This window comes from Pygocentrus nattereri, chromosome 8 (genome assembly GCF_015220715.1).
Source record: "Pygocentrus nattereri isolate fPygNat1 chromosome 8, fPygNat1.pri, whole genome shotgun sequence".
Classification (NCBI taxonomy): Eukaryota; Metazoa; Chordata; class Actinopteri; order Characiformes; family Serrasalmidae; genus Pygocentrus; species Pygocentrus nattereri.
Window position 1 is genome coordinate 6,980,674 of NC_051218.1, and position 19,080 is coordinate 6,999,753.

Consider the following 19,080-nt stretch of genomic DNA (forward strand, 5'->3'; position numbering starts at 1 on the left):
TAAACACCCCCAGCACAACCTCACAAGGCTGCGATATGCCAGCTGTCTGTAGCAACTATAAGTAACCCAGTTAATCTGAGCTTAGTTTGTAATAAAGATATTTTGATTAGCATATGTAACGATAAAGTTCAGTCTATGAGTAGGTAACCTGAAGGAGCAATTAAGTGAGGATTCTTGCGAAACTCATTAAAGCTGCTGACTTCAAATTAATGTAAATCAAAATCAACAGCATGTAAAACTGGAACTACGGAAAGGAAAACGGTTCAGGAAAGGTTAAAACTAAAAAGCGATTGTTACTGATGGCCATTCGGACACCTCTCCCGCTTGCTGTTAATCATTTTCTGGAACCATGTTAATTTTTCAGCAGCTTAGCTATGAAAACACAGCAGCTCAGCTCACCAGGTTTCCCTCCCAGCCCCATCTCCAACCCTGTACATCACTGTAGCAGAGAATTTGTAGAGGTGAGAATTGCCACTCTGGAATGTCTTCCAGGTTTCTCAAACGCTAGGGGGCGCTCCTGAGCAAGTCCAAAATGAATGGGTTGATATGGAGCATTTGAGGAAAATCATAGTTCATAAATGCTGAAACATTTTAATGTAAAAGAATGCGGTCATTTCCCGAACAGCATAAAACACTTTAACACCGCTGTTATATTTTAAGAGCTTTTAAAATCAATTTATAGGAGTTTAAAATGGCGCCAACCAATCAGCACTCAGTAGCAATAAGGCCCGCCTCCTGCTGCCCGAAACCCATTTGCTGTAGAAAAAAGAAAATGTATAGTAAAGATTTCTTTGTTTCTAGTGAAATGCATCCTTCTACTTCCTAGAATTAAAGGAAAGTTCTGGGCAAGTGCTTAGAAACAATTTTAACTTCTCATTTTTAGCCGTTGAGCCATTCACTCCTATTCATTGAGGACTTGCAGATGTTTTGCAGTCATTTTTGATATAGATATAATGAGGGAAATAGGAAGGGGCCAGGCTGCTCATAAACCAGCTCTGACTGCAGTGCCCTTTCAGTGTCCCCTGCCCATTTTTGAGCGTTTTTCAAAGATGAGCTGGGGTGGAGTTAGCTTGAAATATTGGGGTGCAGTTACTTCTTAAAGACTGTAGCCTCCTTCTGATGATGTGAGGTGGAAGAAAGATTTGATTTGATTTGGGGTGGATATTTGAAGGCTGTATTTTTGTGTTTGTTAGCTGGTGAACACAGAAGGAAAGCAGATAGCTAACATTTACATTTATGGCATTTGGCTGACGCTCTTATCCAGAGCGACTTACAGTTTGATCATTTTACACAGGCAGGCGAAGGCAGTGTTGGGAGTCTTGCCCAAGTATAGTGTAGGGGACTTGTCCCCCAATCTACAGCTTAGAAGGCAGAGGTATTACCCACTACACTAATCACCCAGCTAACTTTAGTACTGAGCTGAATATGCTGCTGCAGTTGTAAAATCATTATGACTGTCTTCAAATCATCACTACGGTGGACAGAGTTGACTCCATTTAGTGCTGAAAAAAGATTTGTTTGTGATTTTGTTTGGTGATCAAGGTAAGAGTTACCCTAATGGTTTTATTTGGTTAGTATTTATTAGCCTATAGATCAGTAGCTAGGCTAGCTGACAGGATTCCTAGGGGCTGTATGAGGTATTTGTATAATGCATGCTGGGTATTGTAGTCAGAGAGAACTGATGACCAAAAACATGACAATGATCATGAATTCTGTCGAGTCAGTGAGGCTGACAGACACAACACTGCGATACAAAATACAAAAATATTTTTGTAACCACATTTGTAACTGCCAAGCTTAGTTTTTTTGTGACTTGGCACTAATACAAGAATCAAATACCAAAATATTCAAGAAAATTCAAGTTTATTTTCTCTCACAAAGCCAAAAGCTACAGTCATAAAAAATGAAAAGGTAATTTTTTGCACCATTTTATAAAAATTGCAAAAATATAAATTAGTAAAAATAATTATTTGAAAAGTTCATGTGGTGAAAAAATTGGTCAATTTTTCGGTACATTTTGCAAAAGTAGAACAAATTATATACAATATTTGGGTCAAAGGAAGAGAATTCTGAGATGCATTAAAACGTAGAACACTGTGGTAAATAAATAAGTGCATTTGTCTTAAAGGCAGCCCTTAAATATAAAATACATCATCCCAGAACTCTTAACTCTCCTTCACTGAGCGGTTATTTGTCCAGTTACGGAGTGATTGCTCCTTTCAGCCATTCCATCACGGCAGCCTTGTTCTGCGCAAGCCACTTCATGTTGGCGTTCGTTCTCTCGATGGACTGTTGGATGGCCAGGGTGCCAGAGCCAAAACCCACTTCACTGTTATCATCCCTGAACTGCTCCAGCTGGAACAACAAATGAGGGGAAGATCACATGGGTTAGACGCACTCTGCAGCATCTGTCAGGCAGTCACGCTTGTCTCTGTCTGAAGCTCAAATGGCTCCCTATGTAATGCAGTATGTAGGTAATCAAATAACGGCTTCTACACCCAAATATCACTTTGCATTTACAACAGAAAGCCAATTATATCCAGCTATAAGCTGCATGACTCCGTATCTAACATTTAGAGGACTATTGGGGTGTAGAAGCTATAGATTCCTGACCTATGCAGTGCACTGTAGAGGGAGCAATGAGCCATTTGGGATTCACTATCTATACCAGTGGTCACCAATTGTCCTGCACAGTGTAGTTCCAGTCTGTATCTAACATGCTGCTCCTCCTCTTACTTAACACTTATGCATCTGATCCAGACAATCAAGGACTTCTGAACAGCTTTCGATCTTCCTCATTTTCACTGTTTTACACATTTGAGGGGAAAAGTATGAAAGTGAAGAACCTGAAAATCGAAGGAACCTCCACATAATGTCGATGTTCTTGGAAGAACTGTTAAATTGGTAAAGAATCATGCTATGTGAAGGTTCTTAAGCCTTTAAAAGGTTCTTCACCCTCACAAATCTTCTTTCAAACATGGCTCATTAGGGAAATAAAGCTGGTGATTCTGAAAAATATCATTCTAATCAGGGTCCAAAATTTGGCTGGTATATTATGTAGCTTTTCAATCATTTTGGGTCTGTATTTACTTTTTTTTTTTTTTTTTTTTACTTGTTTTGTCCTTGTTCGTGGATGACCACACTGCTGGTCATCCCTATAATAACACCAACCTGCCAGCTACCCACACCTACTTTATGTTTTTTCCCAATATGTTTACAAACACAGAAACAAACACAGAAATTGTACACATCAATTTGCAGGAAAATGCCATATTTAATGGTGATCTCTGTAAGGGACATGTTAACACTGCAAAAATAGCATCTTAGTAAGTGAAAATATCCTAAATCTAGTCAATGTATCTAATATTTCAGATTTTGAGAACGTTGTAGGAATACTGTAAAATCATAAAACTTATTTCTAGACATTTTTACCTGCTTTAAGTAAACGTAATTCAAGTAAAACAGTCTGGCAGATAATCTTGCTAATTTCAAGCACATGTAAACAATCTTACAATAAACTTAACAATCTCAACAGGAGAAATATGAATAATATCAACTGTATTTCCCATAATTTCACTTGCCAAGACACCAATTTGCAATGAACTTATTTTCACTTAAAAATCACAGACATAAGATGTGTAGAAATGAGTTAAATAATCTTGTGATAAGTTTATAAGCTCCTCAAAATGAGAATTATTAGATATATTGTCTAGATTTAAGACAATTTCACTAGTCCAGACATATTCTTTGAACCGTTTGAAGACATAAATGCTGAGGTTGCATGAAGCTCATACCTGTTTGAGTTCAAATTCAGTGGAGAAGCGTTTGGTGATGCCGTTGATCAGGTTGGAGAAAGAGAACGATCCGCCGCCGTACCTGCAGACGAACACAGGCATTAGAGCAGATGATATTAGAGCTGAGAAATAAACGTGACTGCATGTAAACAGAGTCGGACTCACTGTGTGAAGATGTAGGCCCAGTTAGCTCTTATGAAGTCCCATGCCAGAGGCTGCCCCACTACATTGCTCGCGATGGAGATGATAGTGTTGGTGGCGTCCTGCCTCCGGATAAGATTTGGATCCAACGTGAATTCCAGATAGCTGGAACAAAAGCACAGCACGATCGAATCACACGCACACCAGCGTAACATCCAGTAAACAGCAGAGAGGACGTTTCTGTGATCTAATGTTCATTCAGTGTTACAGTTGAGCTGTCCTCAGTGTGTCTCACTGTTAAAGGTTGAAGTTAGGGTTAGAGGTTTAGGATTTGGGAAAGTTCAGCTGAATTTAATAGATTTTTAATTGGATGCACATGTTTAAAAGTTTGGGACCACTTGACATAATAATGTGTCCTATAAATAACCCCAATTTATACAATAGTTAGTTCCGGCTATGCGAGCTGATTGGTTCAGAGCCGTTCTTATTTCACCATAACAGAAGTTTTTTTTTCACAAACACTGTACAACTCTGCTAAGACGCTGTTGCTAAGCAACTACTTTGACCGCTGTAGGAGACGCTCAGGGCATTTGAATGTTTTCACTTCTTACTTTGCCAGAAACAGAAAACGGACACTGTTAAGATCACATTTGACCAACAGCCGATTTGGTCCGACTCTGAAGATGAGACGATACTAAATTCCCAAACTGTTAGTTGGTTTGTGTGGAGCTGGAGAACAAACTGCCAGCTGTGCAGCGAGTGGGTGGAGCTCGTTACTCTGACGTAGCAACATACTGCTTGTTAAAGAACTATAATGTTTTAACTGAACATTAAAAAATATTAAACGCCGCGTTACCTGGCCAGTTTATTCATTTCTTACTGTATTTATTTAACTGTTGTATTAAAGCAATAGAACACTGGAGGAGTGTGTTATCACCAATAACATCACGATGTGATGACGTACAGTGACCAAACCACAGCCATGATGCTATTTTGTATATAGATAGATAGATAGATAGATTTTCATTGTACTGTCAGCTCACCGGTTCAGCAGCCACGGTATGGTAGTGCAGGTCAATGCAGCCCGCAGCTTATCAGCTTCAATGGCGATGGTGGCATTCTGGAACATCCCCCAGGCAAAGTCCCACTCTTTAGCGCCACCCGCAGCAATGGCCGTGCAATACACTGTGGCCCTCAGATTTGGTTGGATCCTGACAGAGAGACCAGAGCTATTCAATAATCAACTCATATACATAACTGTAAATAATAAAAACAGTCAGCCCAATGAGAAACTGTAGAACAGATTCAGTTTATATCATGATACCTACATTTAGAGTCAGTTCTGAATTATGTTGAATGGGATTTAAGAGTATATATACTTTTTTTAGAGTGTATACTGGTTTTAGAGTATATATACTAGATATATGGGCTCATTTTACCCTTTATGACAGTCTAACTGAAACTCACGGGTTGACGCTGGGGTTGTCTATCCACTGCTGAAACCAACCGCTAACCAGAGTAGTGCACTCCTCCAGTCCGCTGCTACAGGCCATGCGGATGGCATTCACCTGGTTATATCTGCAGAGGCAGAGACATTCCTGAGTGTGCTGGAGGTTAACGTGATAGTTCTGCTAAAGTCAATCACCCAGGACATGTTTGGTATCTGAGATTCGCTTCTTTAGGTTTAGCACTGGAGCTATAAGGTTAATGTAGCTAACAAATAATGAAAGCTTATATTCCAACGATTAGCATGGTGCTCATGTGCTCAAATCATGCTGGTCAGTAACATTGCTAAAACAGTAACGGTCACTTGAAGTGCTTTACTCCGTGTTTACTAATAACAGTGAGTCGCACAGTATCAGAAACCACATAATCAAATCTGTTAGAGATACTGAGCACCACCACACGCTTTGAGGCATGCAGTTAGCATCATGCTAATTGGTCAGATATGAACTTCCATTGCCTTTTAGCTGCATTAGCCTCATAGCAACAGTGTTAAAACAAACAAAGAAATAAACTTCAGACAAACATGATTTCGGCTGATCAACTACATCTGGGGTAGGTTGGGATGGTAGGGCTCCAAATATTTTGCCAAACCTAAAGCCACACTGACAGACAATTAAATGTGTTTCACTCAAGATTTAAGACTTACTGGTCATAGTGGCCTTCAGGGACATCTGTCCAGTTGCCGGTCAGTTTCTTGAAATGGTCGAAAAGTGGTTCCACCTGTTGCCTAATATAAGCCTAAAGGACAAAACACATCCTTTTAGAGCACATAGTCTTGACATGTTTTTTGACAATGTGTGATAGACAGTGGTGTTAAAGCTGACCTGCAGGTAGCCATAAACCTCACTGCGGTCAAACATGAGGTAGTAATAATCCAAGTTGTCGAGCGCAGACTTCCAGGGCATGTATTCTCTTTCTGTGGAAAGATACTGTGTGGTCCTCAGAGCCAGTGTGGTCGGAATGATTTTTGCCCTGTTAACACCGAAGATGCATTTCAGACCCATTGATAAAGATATGAATGAATCTTTTTTCTTTTGAACTGCCTTTAAAATCTCACCTCGCAAGATTGAACGCATCATCGATGAGCTGGACCCGGTTAAGAAGTGGAATGCTCTGAAAGGCACAAGGTTTTTTTTGTAAATACTAACAATCTTTAATCCTAAATTTAGGCAGCAATGAGTTTCTATTCAGTCAGTGTGTCCAGCATTCTCCATCAAACACCAGCATCATACACCAAGCACCAGCATCATACACCAAACACCAGCATTCTCCACCAAGCACCAGCATTTTCCACCAAATACCAGCATTCTCCATCAAACACCAGCGTCATACACCAAACACCAGCATCATACACCAAACACCAGCATTCTCCACCAAGCACCAGCATTTTCCACCAAATACCAGCATTCTCCACCAAACACCAGCATTCCCCACCAAATACCAACATCATACACCAAACACCAGCATTCTCCACCAAACACCCATGTTCTCCATCAAACCTCATCATTCTCCACCAAATGCTATAATTTTCCACCTAACATTCACCAAACACCATAATTTTGGACCAAACACCAATATTCTACACTAAATACCCATATTCTCTAACAATCACCATTATTTTCTACCAAACACCAATATTCTTCAGCAAACACCATAATTTTCTACCAAACACCAATATTCTCCACCAAACCTCATCATTCACCCTAAACACAACATTTTCCAACAGGCACCTGCATTCTCCAACAAACACCAATATTCTCCACCTGCATTCTTCACCAAACACCATAAGTTGTCTACCAAAACCAATGTTCTCCACCAAACACCTTAAGTTTTCTACCAAACACTAATATTCTCCATGAAACGTCCATATTCTCAAACACTGCAATTTTCTACAAACATTTTCTACCAAATGCTAACATTTTCTACCAACATTCTCCACCAGAATTTTCCACCAAATGCCCACATTCTCCACCAAGCAGCATGATCTTCTACCAAACATCTGTATTCTCAACCAAACACCAACATTGTCCATCAGACACCGCAATTTTCTACCAAACACCAATATTCTCCACCAAACGCAAATACTCTCCATAAAACACTGACATTCTCAACGAAACACCATCATTCTCCACCGATTGTCCACATTTTCAATCAACACCCTAATATAATTTTGGACCAAACACCACTATTCGACAGGAAACACCAACATTCCCTAACAAACAATGTTATTATCACCAAATACCAACACTCCCCACTAAAAGCTATAATTTCCACCAAACTCCCACGTTCTAAATAAGCCATCATTCTAAAGCACGAAGCTGGCAAGCCAAATGGAGAGGGGTCTTAATTAACTTTGGCATCCAAAACATATTTATATCTTGTTTGTGTTTCACATACAATTTCACGTTGGGAATAATTCAGGTTGTTTTAGGCAGTTATACAAACCTCATGAGATGTCTGGAGCGTGGACAGGAGTCGTTCCCAGTTGTCCATGTCGTAGTTCACTCTGTAGTATCCTAACACGTTGAGGTTGGCCACGATCCAGTCATTCCCAGTGACTCTAAATGCTGGATCATCAACTAAACATACAGATAGAGATTTAGGACATTCCTTCATCTTATTACTCAGTGGTAAATGTTGGCTTCAACAACCAGAATCAGAAAAATCAGAATGAGAAACACATTATTACTATGTGAAAATATAGAGCTCTCAGGGTAAATAACAGTAAACATATAACAACATACTATGTACAAAGGGCAAATGCATAAACTGTATAAACCGTATAAACTCTAAATGCCAAAGGGGATTTAAATCCTGTGGCTTTGCATGTTTTTGGCTGTTTCCCTGTGATGACGCTTGTTAAAGCTCGGTTTCTTACCTTGTTTTGCCTGCAGCCAGTATAAAGGCTGCTCCCCTGTGTTCTTCATCCACCGAATAGGCACAATCCACTCATAGCTAAAATATAAACAGGTGCTCTGTTAGAGTTTATAGATATTTTCAGGCTCTACATGTTGTGTTTTGTATAATCACTACATTGTAAATGATAATGGTAAAAACATACAATCCCTGGTAGGGGTGGGAATCTTTAGGCACCTCACGATTCGATACCATTACGATTCAGAGGCCGTGATGCAATTATAAAACGATTATCGATGCAACAGGATTTCTGTTGTCAGGACTTGGTAGTTTTAAAGCAAAGTATTTATAATGAATTAACTTCCGATATCTTTTATTAATAAGTCAAATGGAAGTGATGTGGTGAGTGAACTGGAAGGCTCTCATTCACTGCTCTTGTTTGGAGCACATGAGACGCTGCTGCCACTCATCTGTGATAAAATGCGCTGTGGAAATAAGATCCTGTGGTAGTGGACGTCCAGCACGTTACAGCCATCCTGCCCGTTTTCTTAAGTGCTTTTATAACTTCGGTTTTGGTCTCATTGTAGAGTCAGACGTCACTGTGTCATTGAAATATCTTCAAGACTGGACGCTGAATCTCAGCTCCAAAGTGTGCAACATAGCGTGAAAGCCCTCGTTCTCAACGACTGAGAACTGGTGTTCAGACTGCAGGTCGCATAGCAGCAAAGTCCCGTCTGGCTAGCAGCTACAAAAAGGCAGAGATTTAGGACGAACATTAGAGACGAATTGACCTATTCTCATTTATAAGCAGCGCAGATTCCTGGAACGTTAAATCTGCAATGAGAGACTGTCAAACACTAAAATGTTGCGAACATGAAGTCACGTCTCTTTCGATTTTTCCTGTTCCACATGAAATGGTGCAGCAGTTACATTTAAGGTGGAATGGGAAAATTTGGACGAGAAGCCAGCAAATGAGAAGCAACTTCCGCCCTTTGCGTTCCATCAACTTTATGTGATAAATTAAACATTTATAAAATGGATTTTTGACATTTATGAATCGATTCAGAATCGTCCGCGTCCGCATCGCGATGCATCTAAGAATTGATTTTTTCCCCCACCCCTACTCCTTCGCCACTTTATCAGAGACCCTTCTTTTGTAGCTCCAGCTTGCTGGTGTACAGTTAGAGACTGTTGATGTACAGTTTGTGTCCCAGCAGCCTCAAACTCAAATTCCCTGTTTGCCAGATGGGCTTCTCCAAGGTAGGAGGAAAGGAGGAGCAGCATTGAAAAAATTCAGGGGAAAAAGTTAAAGCAGTTTATCATTTATCTTCTGTCAATCTGTCTTATATACATTCTCAATCCTCACTTATTGTTTCTCCTGCTGTCTTGAATAAATCCACAAAGGCAGATTCAACTGACTATCGGCATAATTTAGACTACATAGCCACTCATGGCTGGATTTTTTAGGCAGTGAGCAACTCCAAACCTTGCAGTGACACTGAGAATTGTACACCACCCAAATAGCGTCTGATCAGCTGTGGTCCTGTGGTCAGAAACTGACCGATGATGAATGGGGGCTGATAAACTGTGCAGCAATTTATGAACTACAGTCTGTAACTGTACACTGATATAGTGGATCTATAGGGTTGGTGTTTCTAATAAAGTGGCCAGTGAGTGTGTATAAAGTTGTAACAGGCTGCGGTCAGTTAGACCTACTTGAACTGAGATGGTGTAGTCACGTTAGATTCAGGGTCCAGGAGGAAGTGTTCCTGGGACAGATGGCCAGTAGCAGTGTTGATGGTGACCACTGGGAAACCCATCTGAAGAACCCAGCGGTCCATGATGGCACTGATACTCATGGGAAGGTCGGTGCTGGTTTGGTCTACAGCCTAAAGTAGTTTAAACCGCACAATATGAGTCATTTTTGCTAATGTATTGTGCTGTGTTGATGACTGACAGCACTACTTCTTGTTCTAAAGATGAACAGAGATAGAATTACTCACAATTTGGAGATGGTCCCAAAGGTCTGTGTACACTGTGTTGCTGAACTGGAAGTGGTTCAGGTAGCTCTGAGGGGGAAAAAGTACAAATACGATTTGAGTATAAAACAATCAGGTATGTTTTTATATGGTGTGGATAAAAGGTGAGGGTAGTGACTGAAAGAAAAATGGAACCTACACTGAGTCCTCGGACAAAGACAGGTTCAGTCAGGAAGTCCGAGAGCATTCTCAACACAGACGCCCCCTGGAGGTCAAAATCACACACATAACTTCACATGTAGAGTACAAGATGGGTCTCTTTCACACCAGGCATTAAAATACATCTGGGTGATCCTATCACGATCAGTGTGGCCAACCACACATCAGAGGAACTTAAACAGACACCCTAAACCCACGTTTTGAACGTGTTATTTTATGATTAAAGCCGACCTGAAATAAAGACTACACGGTTTTTTATATTTTACAGTGACAGAAAGCTGAATAGATCTATTTCGTTGGCTGCATGTTTGACAATCATCATAACATGATCTCAAAGTTCAATAAATTTTCATTTTTACCCTAATACGATGCCGCATAGCTATGCAAATCTCCACATGCTGCAACAAAACTACTTGGTAAGCGAAATTATCTTAAACCTGGTTTATACATCTAATACTTCTCATTATGAGATTGTTGTAACCTTAATTCAAGATTATTTCACTTATTTCAAATGATTTTTTTTACTTGCTTTAATTCATTTTGTCAATTAAAAGTGTCTCACTATATTGGCAGACGATTTTCAAACGTTTTTACTTATCTGCCAAAATAGTGAGACAATCTGACTTAATTAAAATTCTCTTAATCAGGTAAAAACGTAGAGAAATAAGGAAAATAATCTTAAAATAGGGTTTCAACAATCTCAAAATGAGAAATATTGGATGTATAAGATCATTTTGTTTGCCAGGATACCATCTCTTTACAATGACTTCATTCATTTTAACTGTTTTACTGTTATCATTTTATTTTGTTTATATATATATATATATATAGAATATGATTTAGTGTAGATCCTTCTACATTATTAGGCTGTTCATTAATTTGAGGGATTTCTCTGCATTTGCGTTTCGTCCCGCTCCCGTCTGCAGTGGGCTGGTTTCCCGCCCACTCCAGCCAACAACACTCTGAAAATTTATCCTGCAAGATATTGTGGCAGGTCATGCGGGAATCCGGAGGAGTTCAGACTTCTACTCTACACCGCCACACACATATGTTGTGTTCTGGATGCTGGTATCCTGATCAAGCAGCATGACCAACTAAACCAGCAACAGACCAGCATAAGGCAGCATATTCACCGTCACCGCAAGTTTGATGTTTTACACCCATGTAAAAGCTAAAAGGTTGTGTTATATGTCACATGTCGTAAACTCATCTACTATCGTCTGAGTTTATCAGCAGTAAATCTGACTTTGGTCGTCCGAGCACAACGTACGCATCAGTCTTTACCATTTTCCAACACCACTCAAACTGAGCATTCACTTCCGCATTAACTGTGTTAAACCCACCTTGCTGTAGGAGATGGCATCAAACACCTCACTGATCTGCTCAGGTCTCACCACGTCCTCTTCCTTAGAGGAGAGAGGGTGGGAAGAGGCCAGAGCGTCTATGGCGAACACTCGGTGGACATCTGCCAGCACGATCAGGTCTTTCTGTGGGACAGCGCAAATGATTCAACCATCAAACCACACTGAGCTGTATCTGGCAAAGTTACAGTAAAATCTGACCATGACTGAGGAAGAATGGATGGAAGAGATGAGTGTCTGCTATCACACACTGTGCAATTATTAACATTAGCTTTAGGATTTAGCACTTAGCACTTACAATATTCCATGTGGGCTCAGCGCTGTCAGCTCCAAGATATTCAACATAAGAGGCAAAGCCTTCATTCAGCCACAGATCGTTCCACCATCTAATAGTTACCAGGTTACCAAACCACTGTAAGAGAGAGAGAACATTCTTAATAAATACAGCAAAATGCCTGAATTTGACCACTAAAGGAAACTGAAGATATGAAAATATATACACTTATAAAATGTGTTTAAAATGCATGTTTCTGTTGTTGGAATAAAACTTTGTATCTCCATCTCCATTTGAAAATACCTGGTGTTCTTTACATTGTATGTAAATTTCATGAAGGACGGACCAACAGAAACAGCCCAAAATGACTTGGAGAAAATTCTAGTGCCATTGACTTACATTGAAAGCGAAATATGTTTTTTCCTTCTCCTGTAAAGTTACCAGTTTGGAGATTGGTTGTTTTTTGTTCTCACAGCAGTGATATGCAGTATATTTGCTGTATATGTGATGTTTCAAAATATATGCTTAGTATATTACATGTATATAAAATACGTGCCCATATGAATACCATCAGAACAAAACTTCATATCTCCAAAATGGCAACTTGGCAATGGAAAAACATAGATTTTTAATTCTTAAAATGTAATGAAAGTCGATGTAAGTCATTTTTTTCCAAGTCATTTTGGTCTATTTCTATTAACCCATTAATCATGTCATTTTAACACAATGCAAAGAGTAACCAGAGATTTGAAACTGAAAAATGTTTAAAAATGCCAAAAATAGCAATGACAAAAAATATTAAATATACCTTAACTTAATTATTAGTGAGTAAATGTGTAATTGCATGTAACAAAAAGGTGTGATCACATGTAAACACGTGCACTTTTCTGTTATATGGGCCGTACCATGTGAGCGAGCTCGTGAGAGATGATGGTGGCGATTCTCTCCTTATTCCCGTTGGAGGACACCGCCGGGTCGTAGAGCAGAGCTGTCTCTCTGTAGGTGATCAGCCCCCAGTTCTCCATGGCTCCAGCGTTAAAGTCCGGCAGAGCAATCTGATCTACACAGTTAGAGAAGCCAATGAATTTAGCATGCTAAATTATAGATGCTAACTCAGAGGAAATGTTATGTACAGTAAAACCACAGGATACGTAAAGATTATTAGTAATTTTCCTATATAGTCAACCAGCTAAAACATTTGGTCTCTGAAATTTGTTTCTTTAGCTTTATCACTGGAGCTACGAGGCTAATGTAGTTAACATAAGTAAGTAATAGAGGCTGAAACAGAGCTGGTTTATGAGGAGCCTGGCCGCTTCCTATTTCCCTTGTTATATCATAAACAGGACTGCTGAACAGCGAGGGTGCCAGCGAGGGAGCTCAACAGCTAAAAACAAGAAATTAAAATAGTTTCTAATGACACGTACAGAATTTTCCTTTAATTTTAGACAGTAGAAGGATGAATTTCACTAAAAAATAAAGAAATCTTAACTATATATTTCCTTTTTCTACAGCAAACGGGTTTTGGGCAGCAGGAGGCGGGCTTTACTGCTGGAACGTGATGATTGTTTGGCGAGCAAAGCAGCTCATTGGCTGTTTGCACTCACTGACATCATGAATGTACATGAGGCACCATTTCAAACTCCTAAAACTCCAGTTTAAAAGCTCTTAAAAACATAACAGCGATGTTAAAATGTTTTATGCTGTTCAGGAAATTAATGAACTTTTTTTACATTAAAAATATTTCAGCGTTTATAGACTATGATTTTGCTCCAATGTTCCATATCAACCCATTCATTTTGGACTCACTTGGGAGAGCCATCTAGTGTTTGAACAACCCGGAAGACATTGCAGAGAGTGGGAATTCTCATCTCTACAAGCTCTCGACTAGCATTGCGCTCACTGCTGTAAAAAACTATTAGAACCATTAATACTAAAACCTGATCATTTTACTTTCCAAAGGAAGTTGGCTTAATGGTTACCAATATAAAACTGAAAGCAGTCCCAGAACAGCTGTTAAACAGCTGTTGGAATTTATACTGTGATGTCAACCCATTAGAAAAACATTATATACCATCAATGACTATTGGACAACACCGGGAAAACAAACTTTTGATGGTTTAATAGTTTATGGTTTTTCATGCCTACCATAACCACATAATCCATTCTCTAAGTCCATTAGAGAATTAGAGAAGTTACACTTTTAGCAGGTTTGTTTATTTATTTTAGCACAGGCGTATCATGTCCATTTTAAAACTGCAGGGCTGAGTGAGGAGCCCATCTGCGTTTACATTGACCTCCTTGATGGCTAGCACTCCATGTGTCTTCAATTTTGACTCATGCAACTTCAAGCTCCACATGGTTTGAGGCAATGATCTAGGCATGCAGTTAGCAGACGGCTCTTGGCCGATCGACTACATTTAGGTGACATGGGGAAAATTGTGCAGTCGTGCAATGTTGAATAAAGAAAGGTCCTTTTTTACTCCAGTTCTTGTCACTGTGTGCTTCTCACCTGATTTGGGGAGAGGGTATGAAGAATTGTAGTACTCCTCGAAGAATTTCAGCATTGGTCCAGTGATGTTGAGCGCATATTCTCCCTGACCTGCGGCGATGGCGTCTTTACGGGCAAAGACACGGATCTGGGGTTGGAGAGAAGGACAGGCTTTATTAATGTAGGTATATACAGCCTGTCATACATGAAATACAGCTTAAAGTGCCCTGTGGAGTGTGTAAATGGAGCAGTGAAGCAGTGTATGGCAAAAAAACGTAAAGAATATGCAGATGTGGATTTTCACAGAGAGATAATTACCATAACATCATCTGCTATTGCATTAATGGATTCAAATTCACTGACGATGAACGCCAGCAAGTACGTGGACATTTTCCTGGTTTGTTCGAATGTTGTTTTCTTCAGAGTAGTGCCATCTACCGTGACGTCAACAGTCTCTGAAATGGAGAAAAAGGCATTGGAAGGTGTCTAAAAGAAATAGGCCATACTCTAGACCCAGTTATGTAACCAAAAACAGCCATAATTTCCATTTCAATTTCATTTTACTTGTTTAAAGTCATTTTATCCAATGAAAGTGTCTTAGAAATGATAAGAAATGATACGTGAAACATATGTTATGGAACATATGTGTTATTGGAATAAGACACTTTCATAAAATGCAAACGGCTCATATCCTACATTTTTTCATGTATTTTATTTTTCCAACATCATCATTCATTTTTACGTGACCATTTTCAAACCTCTATCTTTTAGAAGTATCTTTTAGAGTGCCTTTAAGACTGACATATGTAAATGAGCTCTGTTTTTATTGCCTTTCCATCACATGAGCCCTTTAGGTGCACATAATGATGTGAGGCAAGCTGCATTAGAAAGTTTTGCCTTTCCTGCGTCAGCACTGTCTGTCTGTTTGTCATGTATTGCTCATCAGGAGTTATTGCTGTAATAACTGCACTGTTATAAGCTGTAATAATACTGCGTGTTATAAAACATGAGTGATCACCGATGTCTCTGCCGTTGGAGAGGGCTGTGGTTTCCGGATCGTGCAGCAGTGTGATGTTGAAGTAAGCTTTCATGGCTGGTTCATCGAAACAGGGGAAGGCCTTTCTGGCATCGGTCGGCTGCATCTGAGTCGTGGCCAACATTCTAAACGAATGAAGTCAAATCAGAATTTGATGTTGGGATCCTGCAGACTCTCTTTTACAGCTCAGCAATACACTTAGCACTGGTCAGTCTGGCTAATGCTTTATGATTGATCCTAATGTTATGAGAACTGCTAGTAATCTCTGCTTTGACCTGAAAACTGAAAACTACACAGTTTCTATATCACCCAAAAAACATATGCAGTTGTGAGCAAAGGTTTGGGTGTCCCAGGTCAAGTTACATGTTGTTGTTGATTTTCTAAGTGAAGATAAGTTAACACACCCTCTACAGGGAACTTAAATATGGCAATCATCAGCAAATTTTGCTGTGCAATTTCTATGTATTTGCTGAGTTTTACATATTGGAAGAAAAAAAATAAAACATACAAAATAAAATGTCCCATAATTTGTGCACAAACTGCATTGGGGGCAGTCATGGGCTGGAGGTTAGGGATCCAGCCTTGTGACCGGAAGGTCGCCGGTTCGATCCCCAGAGCTGACAGCACATGACTGAGGTGTCCTTCAGCAAGACACCTAACCCCCAACTGCTCCCCGGGTGCTGCGGATTGGGCTGCCCACCGCTCTGGGGAAGTGTGCTCACTGCCCCCTAGTGTGTTTGTGTGTGTGTGTGCTCACTAGAGTGTATGTGGTGTTTCACTTCACAGATGGGTTAAATGCAGAGGTGAAATTTCCCCGTTGTGGGACTAATAAGGGAATCTTAATGTGATCATTTTGTATTGTTTTAGAATTTGACCATGGGTGCGCAAACTTTTGCATACAACTGTATATACTTGTATCTCCAAAATGGTAAGTGTACAGGAATTTACAAGATTTTATTGCAAGTAATTTTGGACTTTTCCAATGGTTCATTCACTATAAAGCTGTTGAAAAAATGACAGCTATTGAAAAAATAGAGATACAAGGTACAAGAACCTTTCAGTGGATGGTCCTTTAAGGCATGGGTTCACAAACTGGTCCTCACATTTATTCTTTAAGGACACATTACTGTATCTGTGAGTGAAGAACCTTTTCAAAGCTACATAGGCCATTTAGGACCCTTAATATTTAAGAGTTAATATTTAACAGCTGTAAAACTTACTTCTCCTGTCCGTTCTCCGTGTATACACTCCTGTAAAATCCTCCCAGGTCATCAGCGAGCTCTCCCAAGAACTTGGTGAAGAGCTCGTAGGATTCCCCCACCTTCAACTTGTCGTTTAGCTGAATTACAAGATACTGAGTGGTCACCTGCATCCAGTGGGTCTTTATGGTTGGTGCAGGTGTGCTGCCGAGCGCGGTTAGAGTGGGGGCTGCAGTCAGGTTCAGCTTGTTGGAGTGAATGAGAATCAGGTCGGTTTCCTTCACGCACCTGAAGACCACGCTGGAGTTTCCAGTGAAGATGTAGATGCCGCGGTTGTCAGGTTTGAGCCGTGGCCACAACGTGACATCGTAGGTGTCTGGAAGAAGAGTATCAGGGAGACGGTAGCTGTCCCATGGCTCATTGGATGGTGCAGTTGTTGGTGCAGCTGTTGTAGTGGTTGTTGTCGTGGTCGTTCCTTCAGTTGGTTTCACCTCATTGTTTTTGGCTTTCTCCTGAGAGTAGACCACAGACAGAGCGATGATAGTGGCCACTGCTGCAGCTCCCACCACGATTCCAACCACCCCAACAGTCTTGCTGATGTAGAAACCTTTCGCCATGCTGAAGACTGACTGGACAGTTACAGTGTGAGCAGCTGGAGAAGGTATCTGCCCAGGTTTTATTCAGGCCCAGTGCTGATTCTCCACCCACCAACTTTAATAACTCATCCATTACAACAGACTGACTCCAGTTCCAGAGGGCAGCTGGCGCTCTCTCACCCACTCTGTAGGACAGAGTAGAGGAGCTACACTACTGTCCAAAAGTTTGTAGACACCCGTTTCTTCTGAAATGAAAGGTATTAATAGTGACTTTGTCCTGCTGTGCTGCAGCAACAACCTCTACTCTTCTGCAAAGGCTGTACATTAGATGTTGAACATTGCTACAAGGATTTGACTGATCATTAGTGAGGTCAGGTACTGATGCTGGATGGTCAGGTCTAGGTCACTCCAACTCATCCCAAAGGTGCTGAACACTCCAAAAAACATTGCTCCACTGCTCCACGCCCAATGGCATTAGGCATGGTGACTCTAGGCTCAGGGGCGGCTGCTCAAGAGCTTCCCGTTCTAATGTTCAATGCATTTCTGTTGATCATACAAGCTGATTTCATTCAACTGTAGAGGAGTTATTTCAGTCACCAGAGCCTGTGTGGGTGGAGGTGCTGACAGAACTGATCTGTGGGCTGGCTTTAACCACAGCCATACAGTCAGCATCACAGGGCCACCAGGACATCTGGATCATCATTAGGGGTCACAGTGAGCTAGACACTGTAGGTCACAGCATGCTTGTTCGCATGTCCAAAATAAATGCTGCCCTAACCAAGAAGAACAGCACTGGAGGTGAACAAACGAGCAGTAGAACTTCACAGGTCTCGGAGGAAGCCTGTGCTGCGTTGGTAGCATTGTGTGATTGGGGGAGTCCTAAGTAGCAGGTAGAATTGGAAGGGAGAAAATTGGGTAAAAAAAAAGAGAAAGGACCACCACAGCAACATCATCTTCCGCCTCTCCTCCAGCGCACCAATGGAGAGGATGCCACAGAGCTTGTGTCCTGCTGCCTGCCACTGGAGTGGGGTATGCCAACGAGCAGCGGTGCCAAAGACGTGGCCGGAGAGAATGGTTCTCCTTCCAGGTCTATTAAACAACAAGAATCTCACAGAAAACATGTCACATCTTTATTATGGAGGTCAAATATGTTTTAATACAGCTGGACAAAAAAACCCCAAGAATTTAGGGTACATTTTATTTTGATGGTCCTCTATAGGCTAGATAAATACTAAATTCATGAAGGGGGAGTCACACTATATATTTTTTTTTCAAAATTTCTGCATAATTAAACGGTTAAGCGGTACACAGAGTCGTTCAGAGTGGTTTGGTTTGAAATTCTCTGTTCGAGAGTCAGAACTGTTCACCGTGGTGGTGATAGTGGTGAAAACCTCCCTTACAGAAAGTTATTAAAGGAAATGAGACGTTGTTTTACAATAGTTTTGAGAAGATTTTGCCCTAAATCATGTTTGGATTTTTAAAAATCCATTCATGGTGGAGGGATACATGCAGGGTGCTATGAGGCAAAATAGTCCGCAAAGAAAACTTATTATTTCAGGTTTTCCACTATTTTCCATCAACATTCCATACAAACTCAGAAGACTCATGTAGGTTCTCCGGTGGTTCTGGAT

At 40.5% G+C, this 19,080-nt stretch overlaps 1 protein-coding gene across 1 annotated transcript; it reads right to left on the reverse strand.

The window, feature by feature from the left end:
- Positions 1 to 1,846: 1,846 nt before the first annotated feature.
- Positions 1,847 to 17,510, reverse strand: anpepb (alanyl (membrane) aminopeptidase b). The gene is made up of 20 exons (XM_017717251.2): positions 16,875 to 17,510; positions 15,637 to 15,779; positions 14,937 to 15,073; positions 14,640 to 14,766; positions 13,036 to 13,190; positions 12,155 to 12,268; positions 11,839 to 11,982; positions 10,476 to 10,541; positions 10,301 to 10,366; positions 10,014 to 10,186; positions 8,320 to 8,396; positions 7,887 to 8,020; positions 6,499 to 6,554; positions 6,266 to 6,413; positions 6,088 to 6,179; positions 5,403 to 5,513; positions 4,979 to 5,146; positions 3,960 to 4,100; positions 3,795 to 3,876; positions 1,847 to 2,355 (listed from the first exon to the last, which is right to left on the reverse strand). The coding sequence occupies exons 1-20, from the start codon at positions 17,468 to 17,470 to the stop codon at positions 2,200 to 2,202; spliced, it is 2,886 nt and encodes a 961-aa protein (XP_017572740.1). The 5' UTR covers positions 17,471 to 17,510; the 3' UTR covers positions 1,847 to 2,199.
- Between the last annotated feature and the right edge of the window lie 1,570 nt (positions 17,511 to 19,080).

Excerpts from the sequence above, each read along its gene's own strand:
- anpepb (XM_017717251.2), bottom strand. The coding sequence starts at position 17,470 with ATGGCGAAAGGTTTCTACATCAGCAAGACTGTTGGGGTGGTTGGAATC. Across the intron at positions 15,074-15,636 it reads CTCCAACGGCAGAGACATCG|AGACTGTTGACGTCACGGTA; the intron begins GTGATCACTCAT and ends TCTCCATTTCAG. Across the intron at positions 5,147-5,402 it reads GACAACCCCAGCGTCAACCC|GATCCAACCAAATCTGAGGG; the intron begins GTGAGTTTCAGT and ends TCTCTCTGTCAG.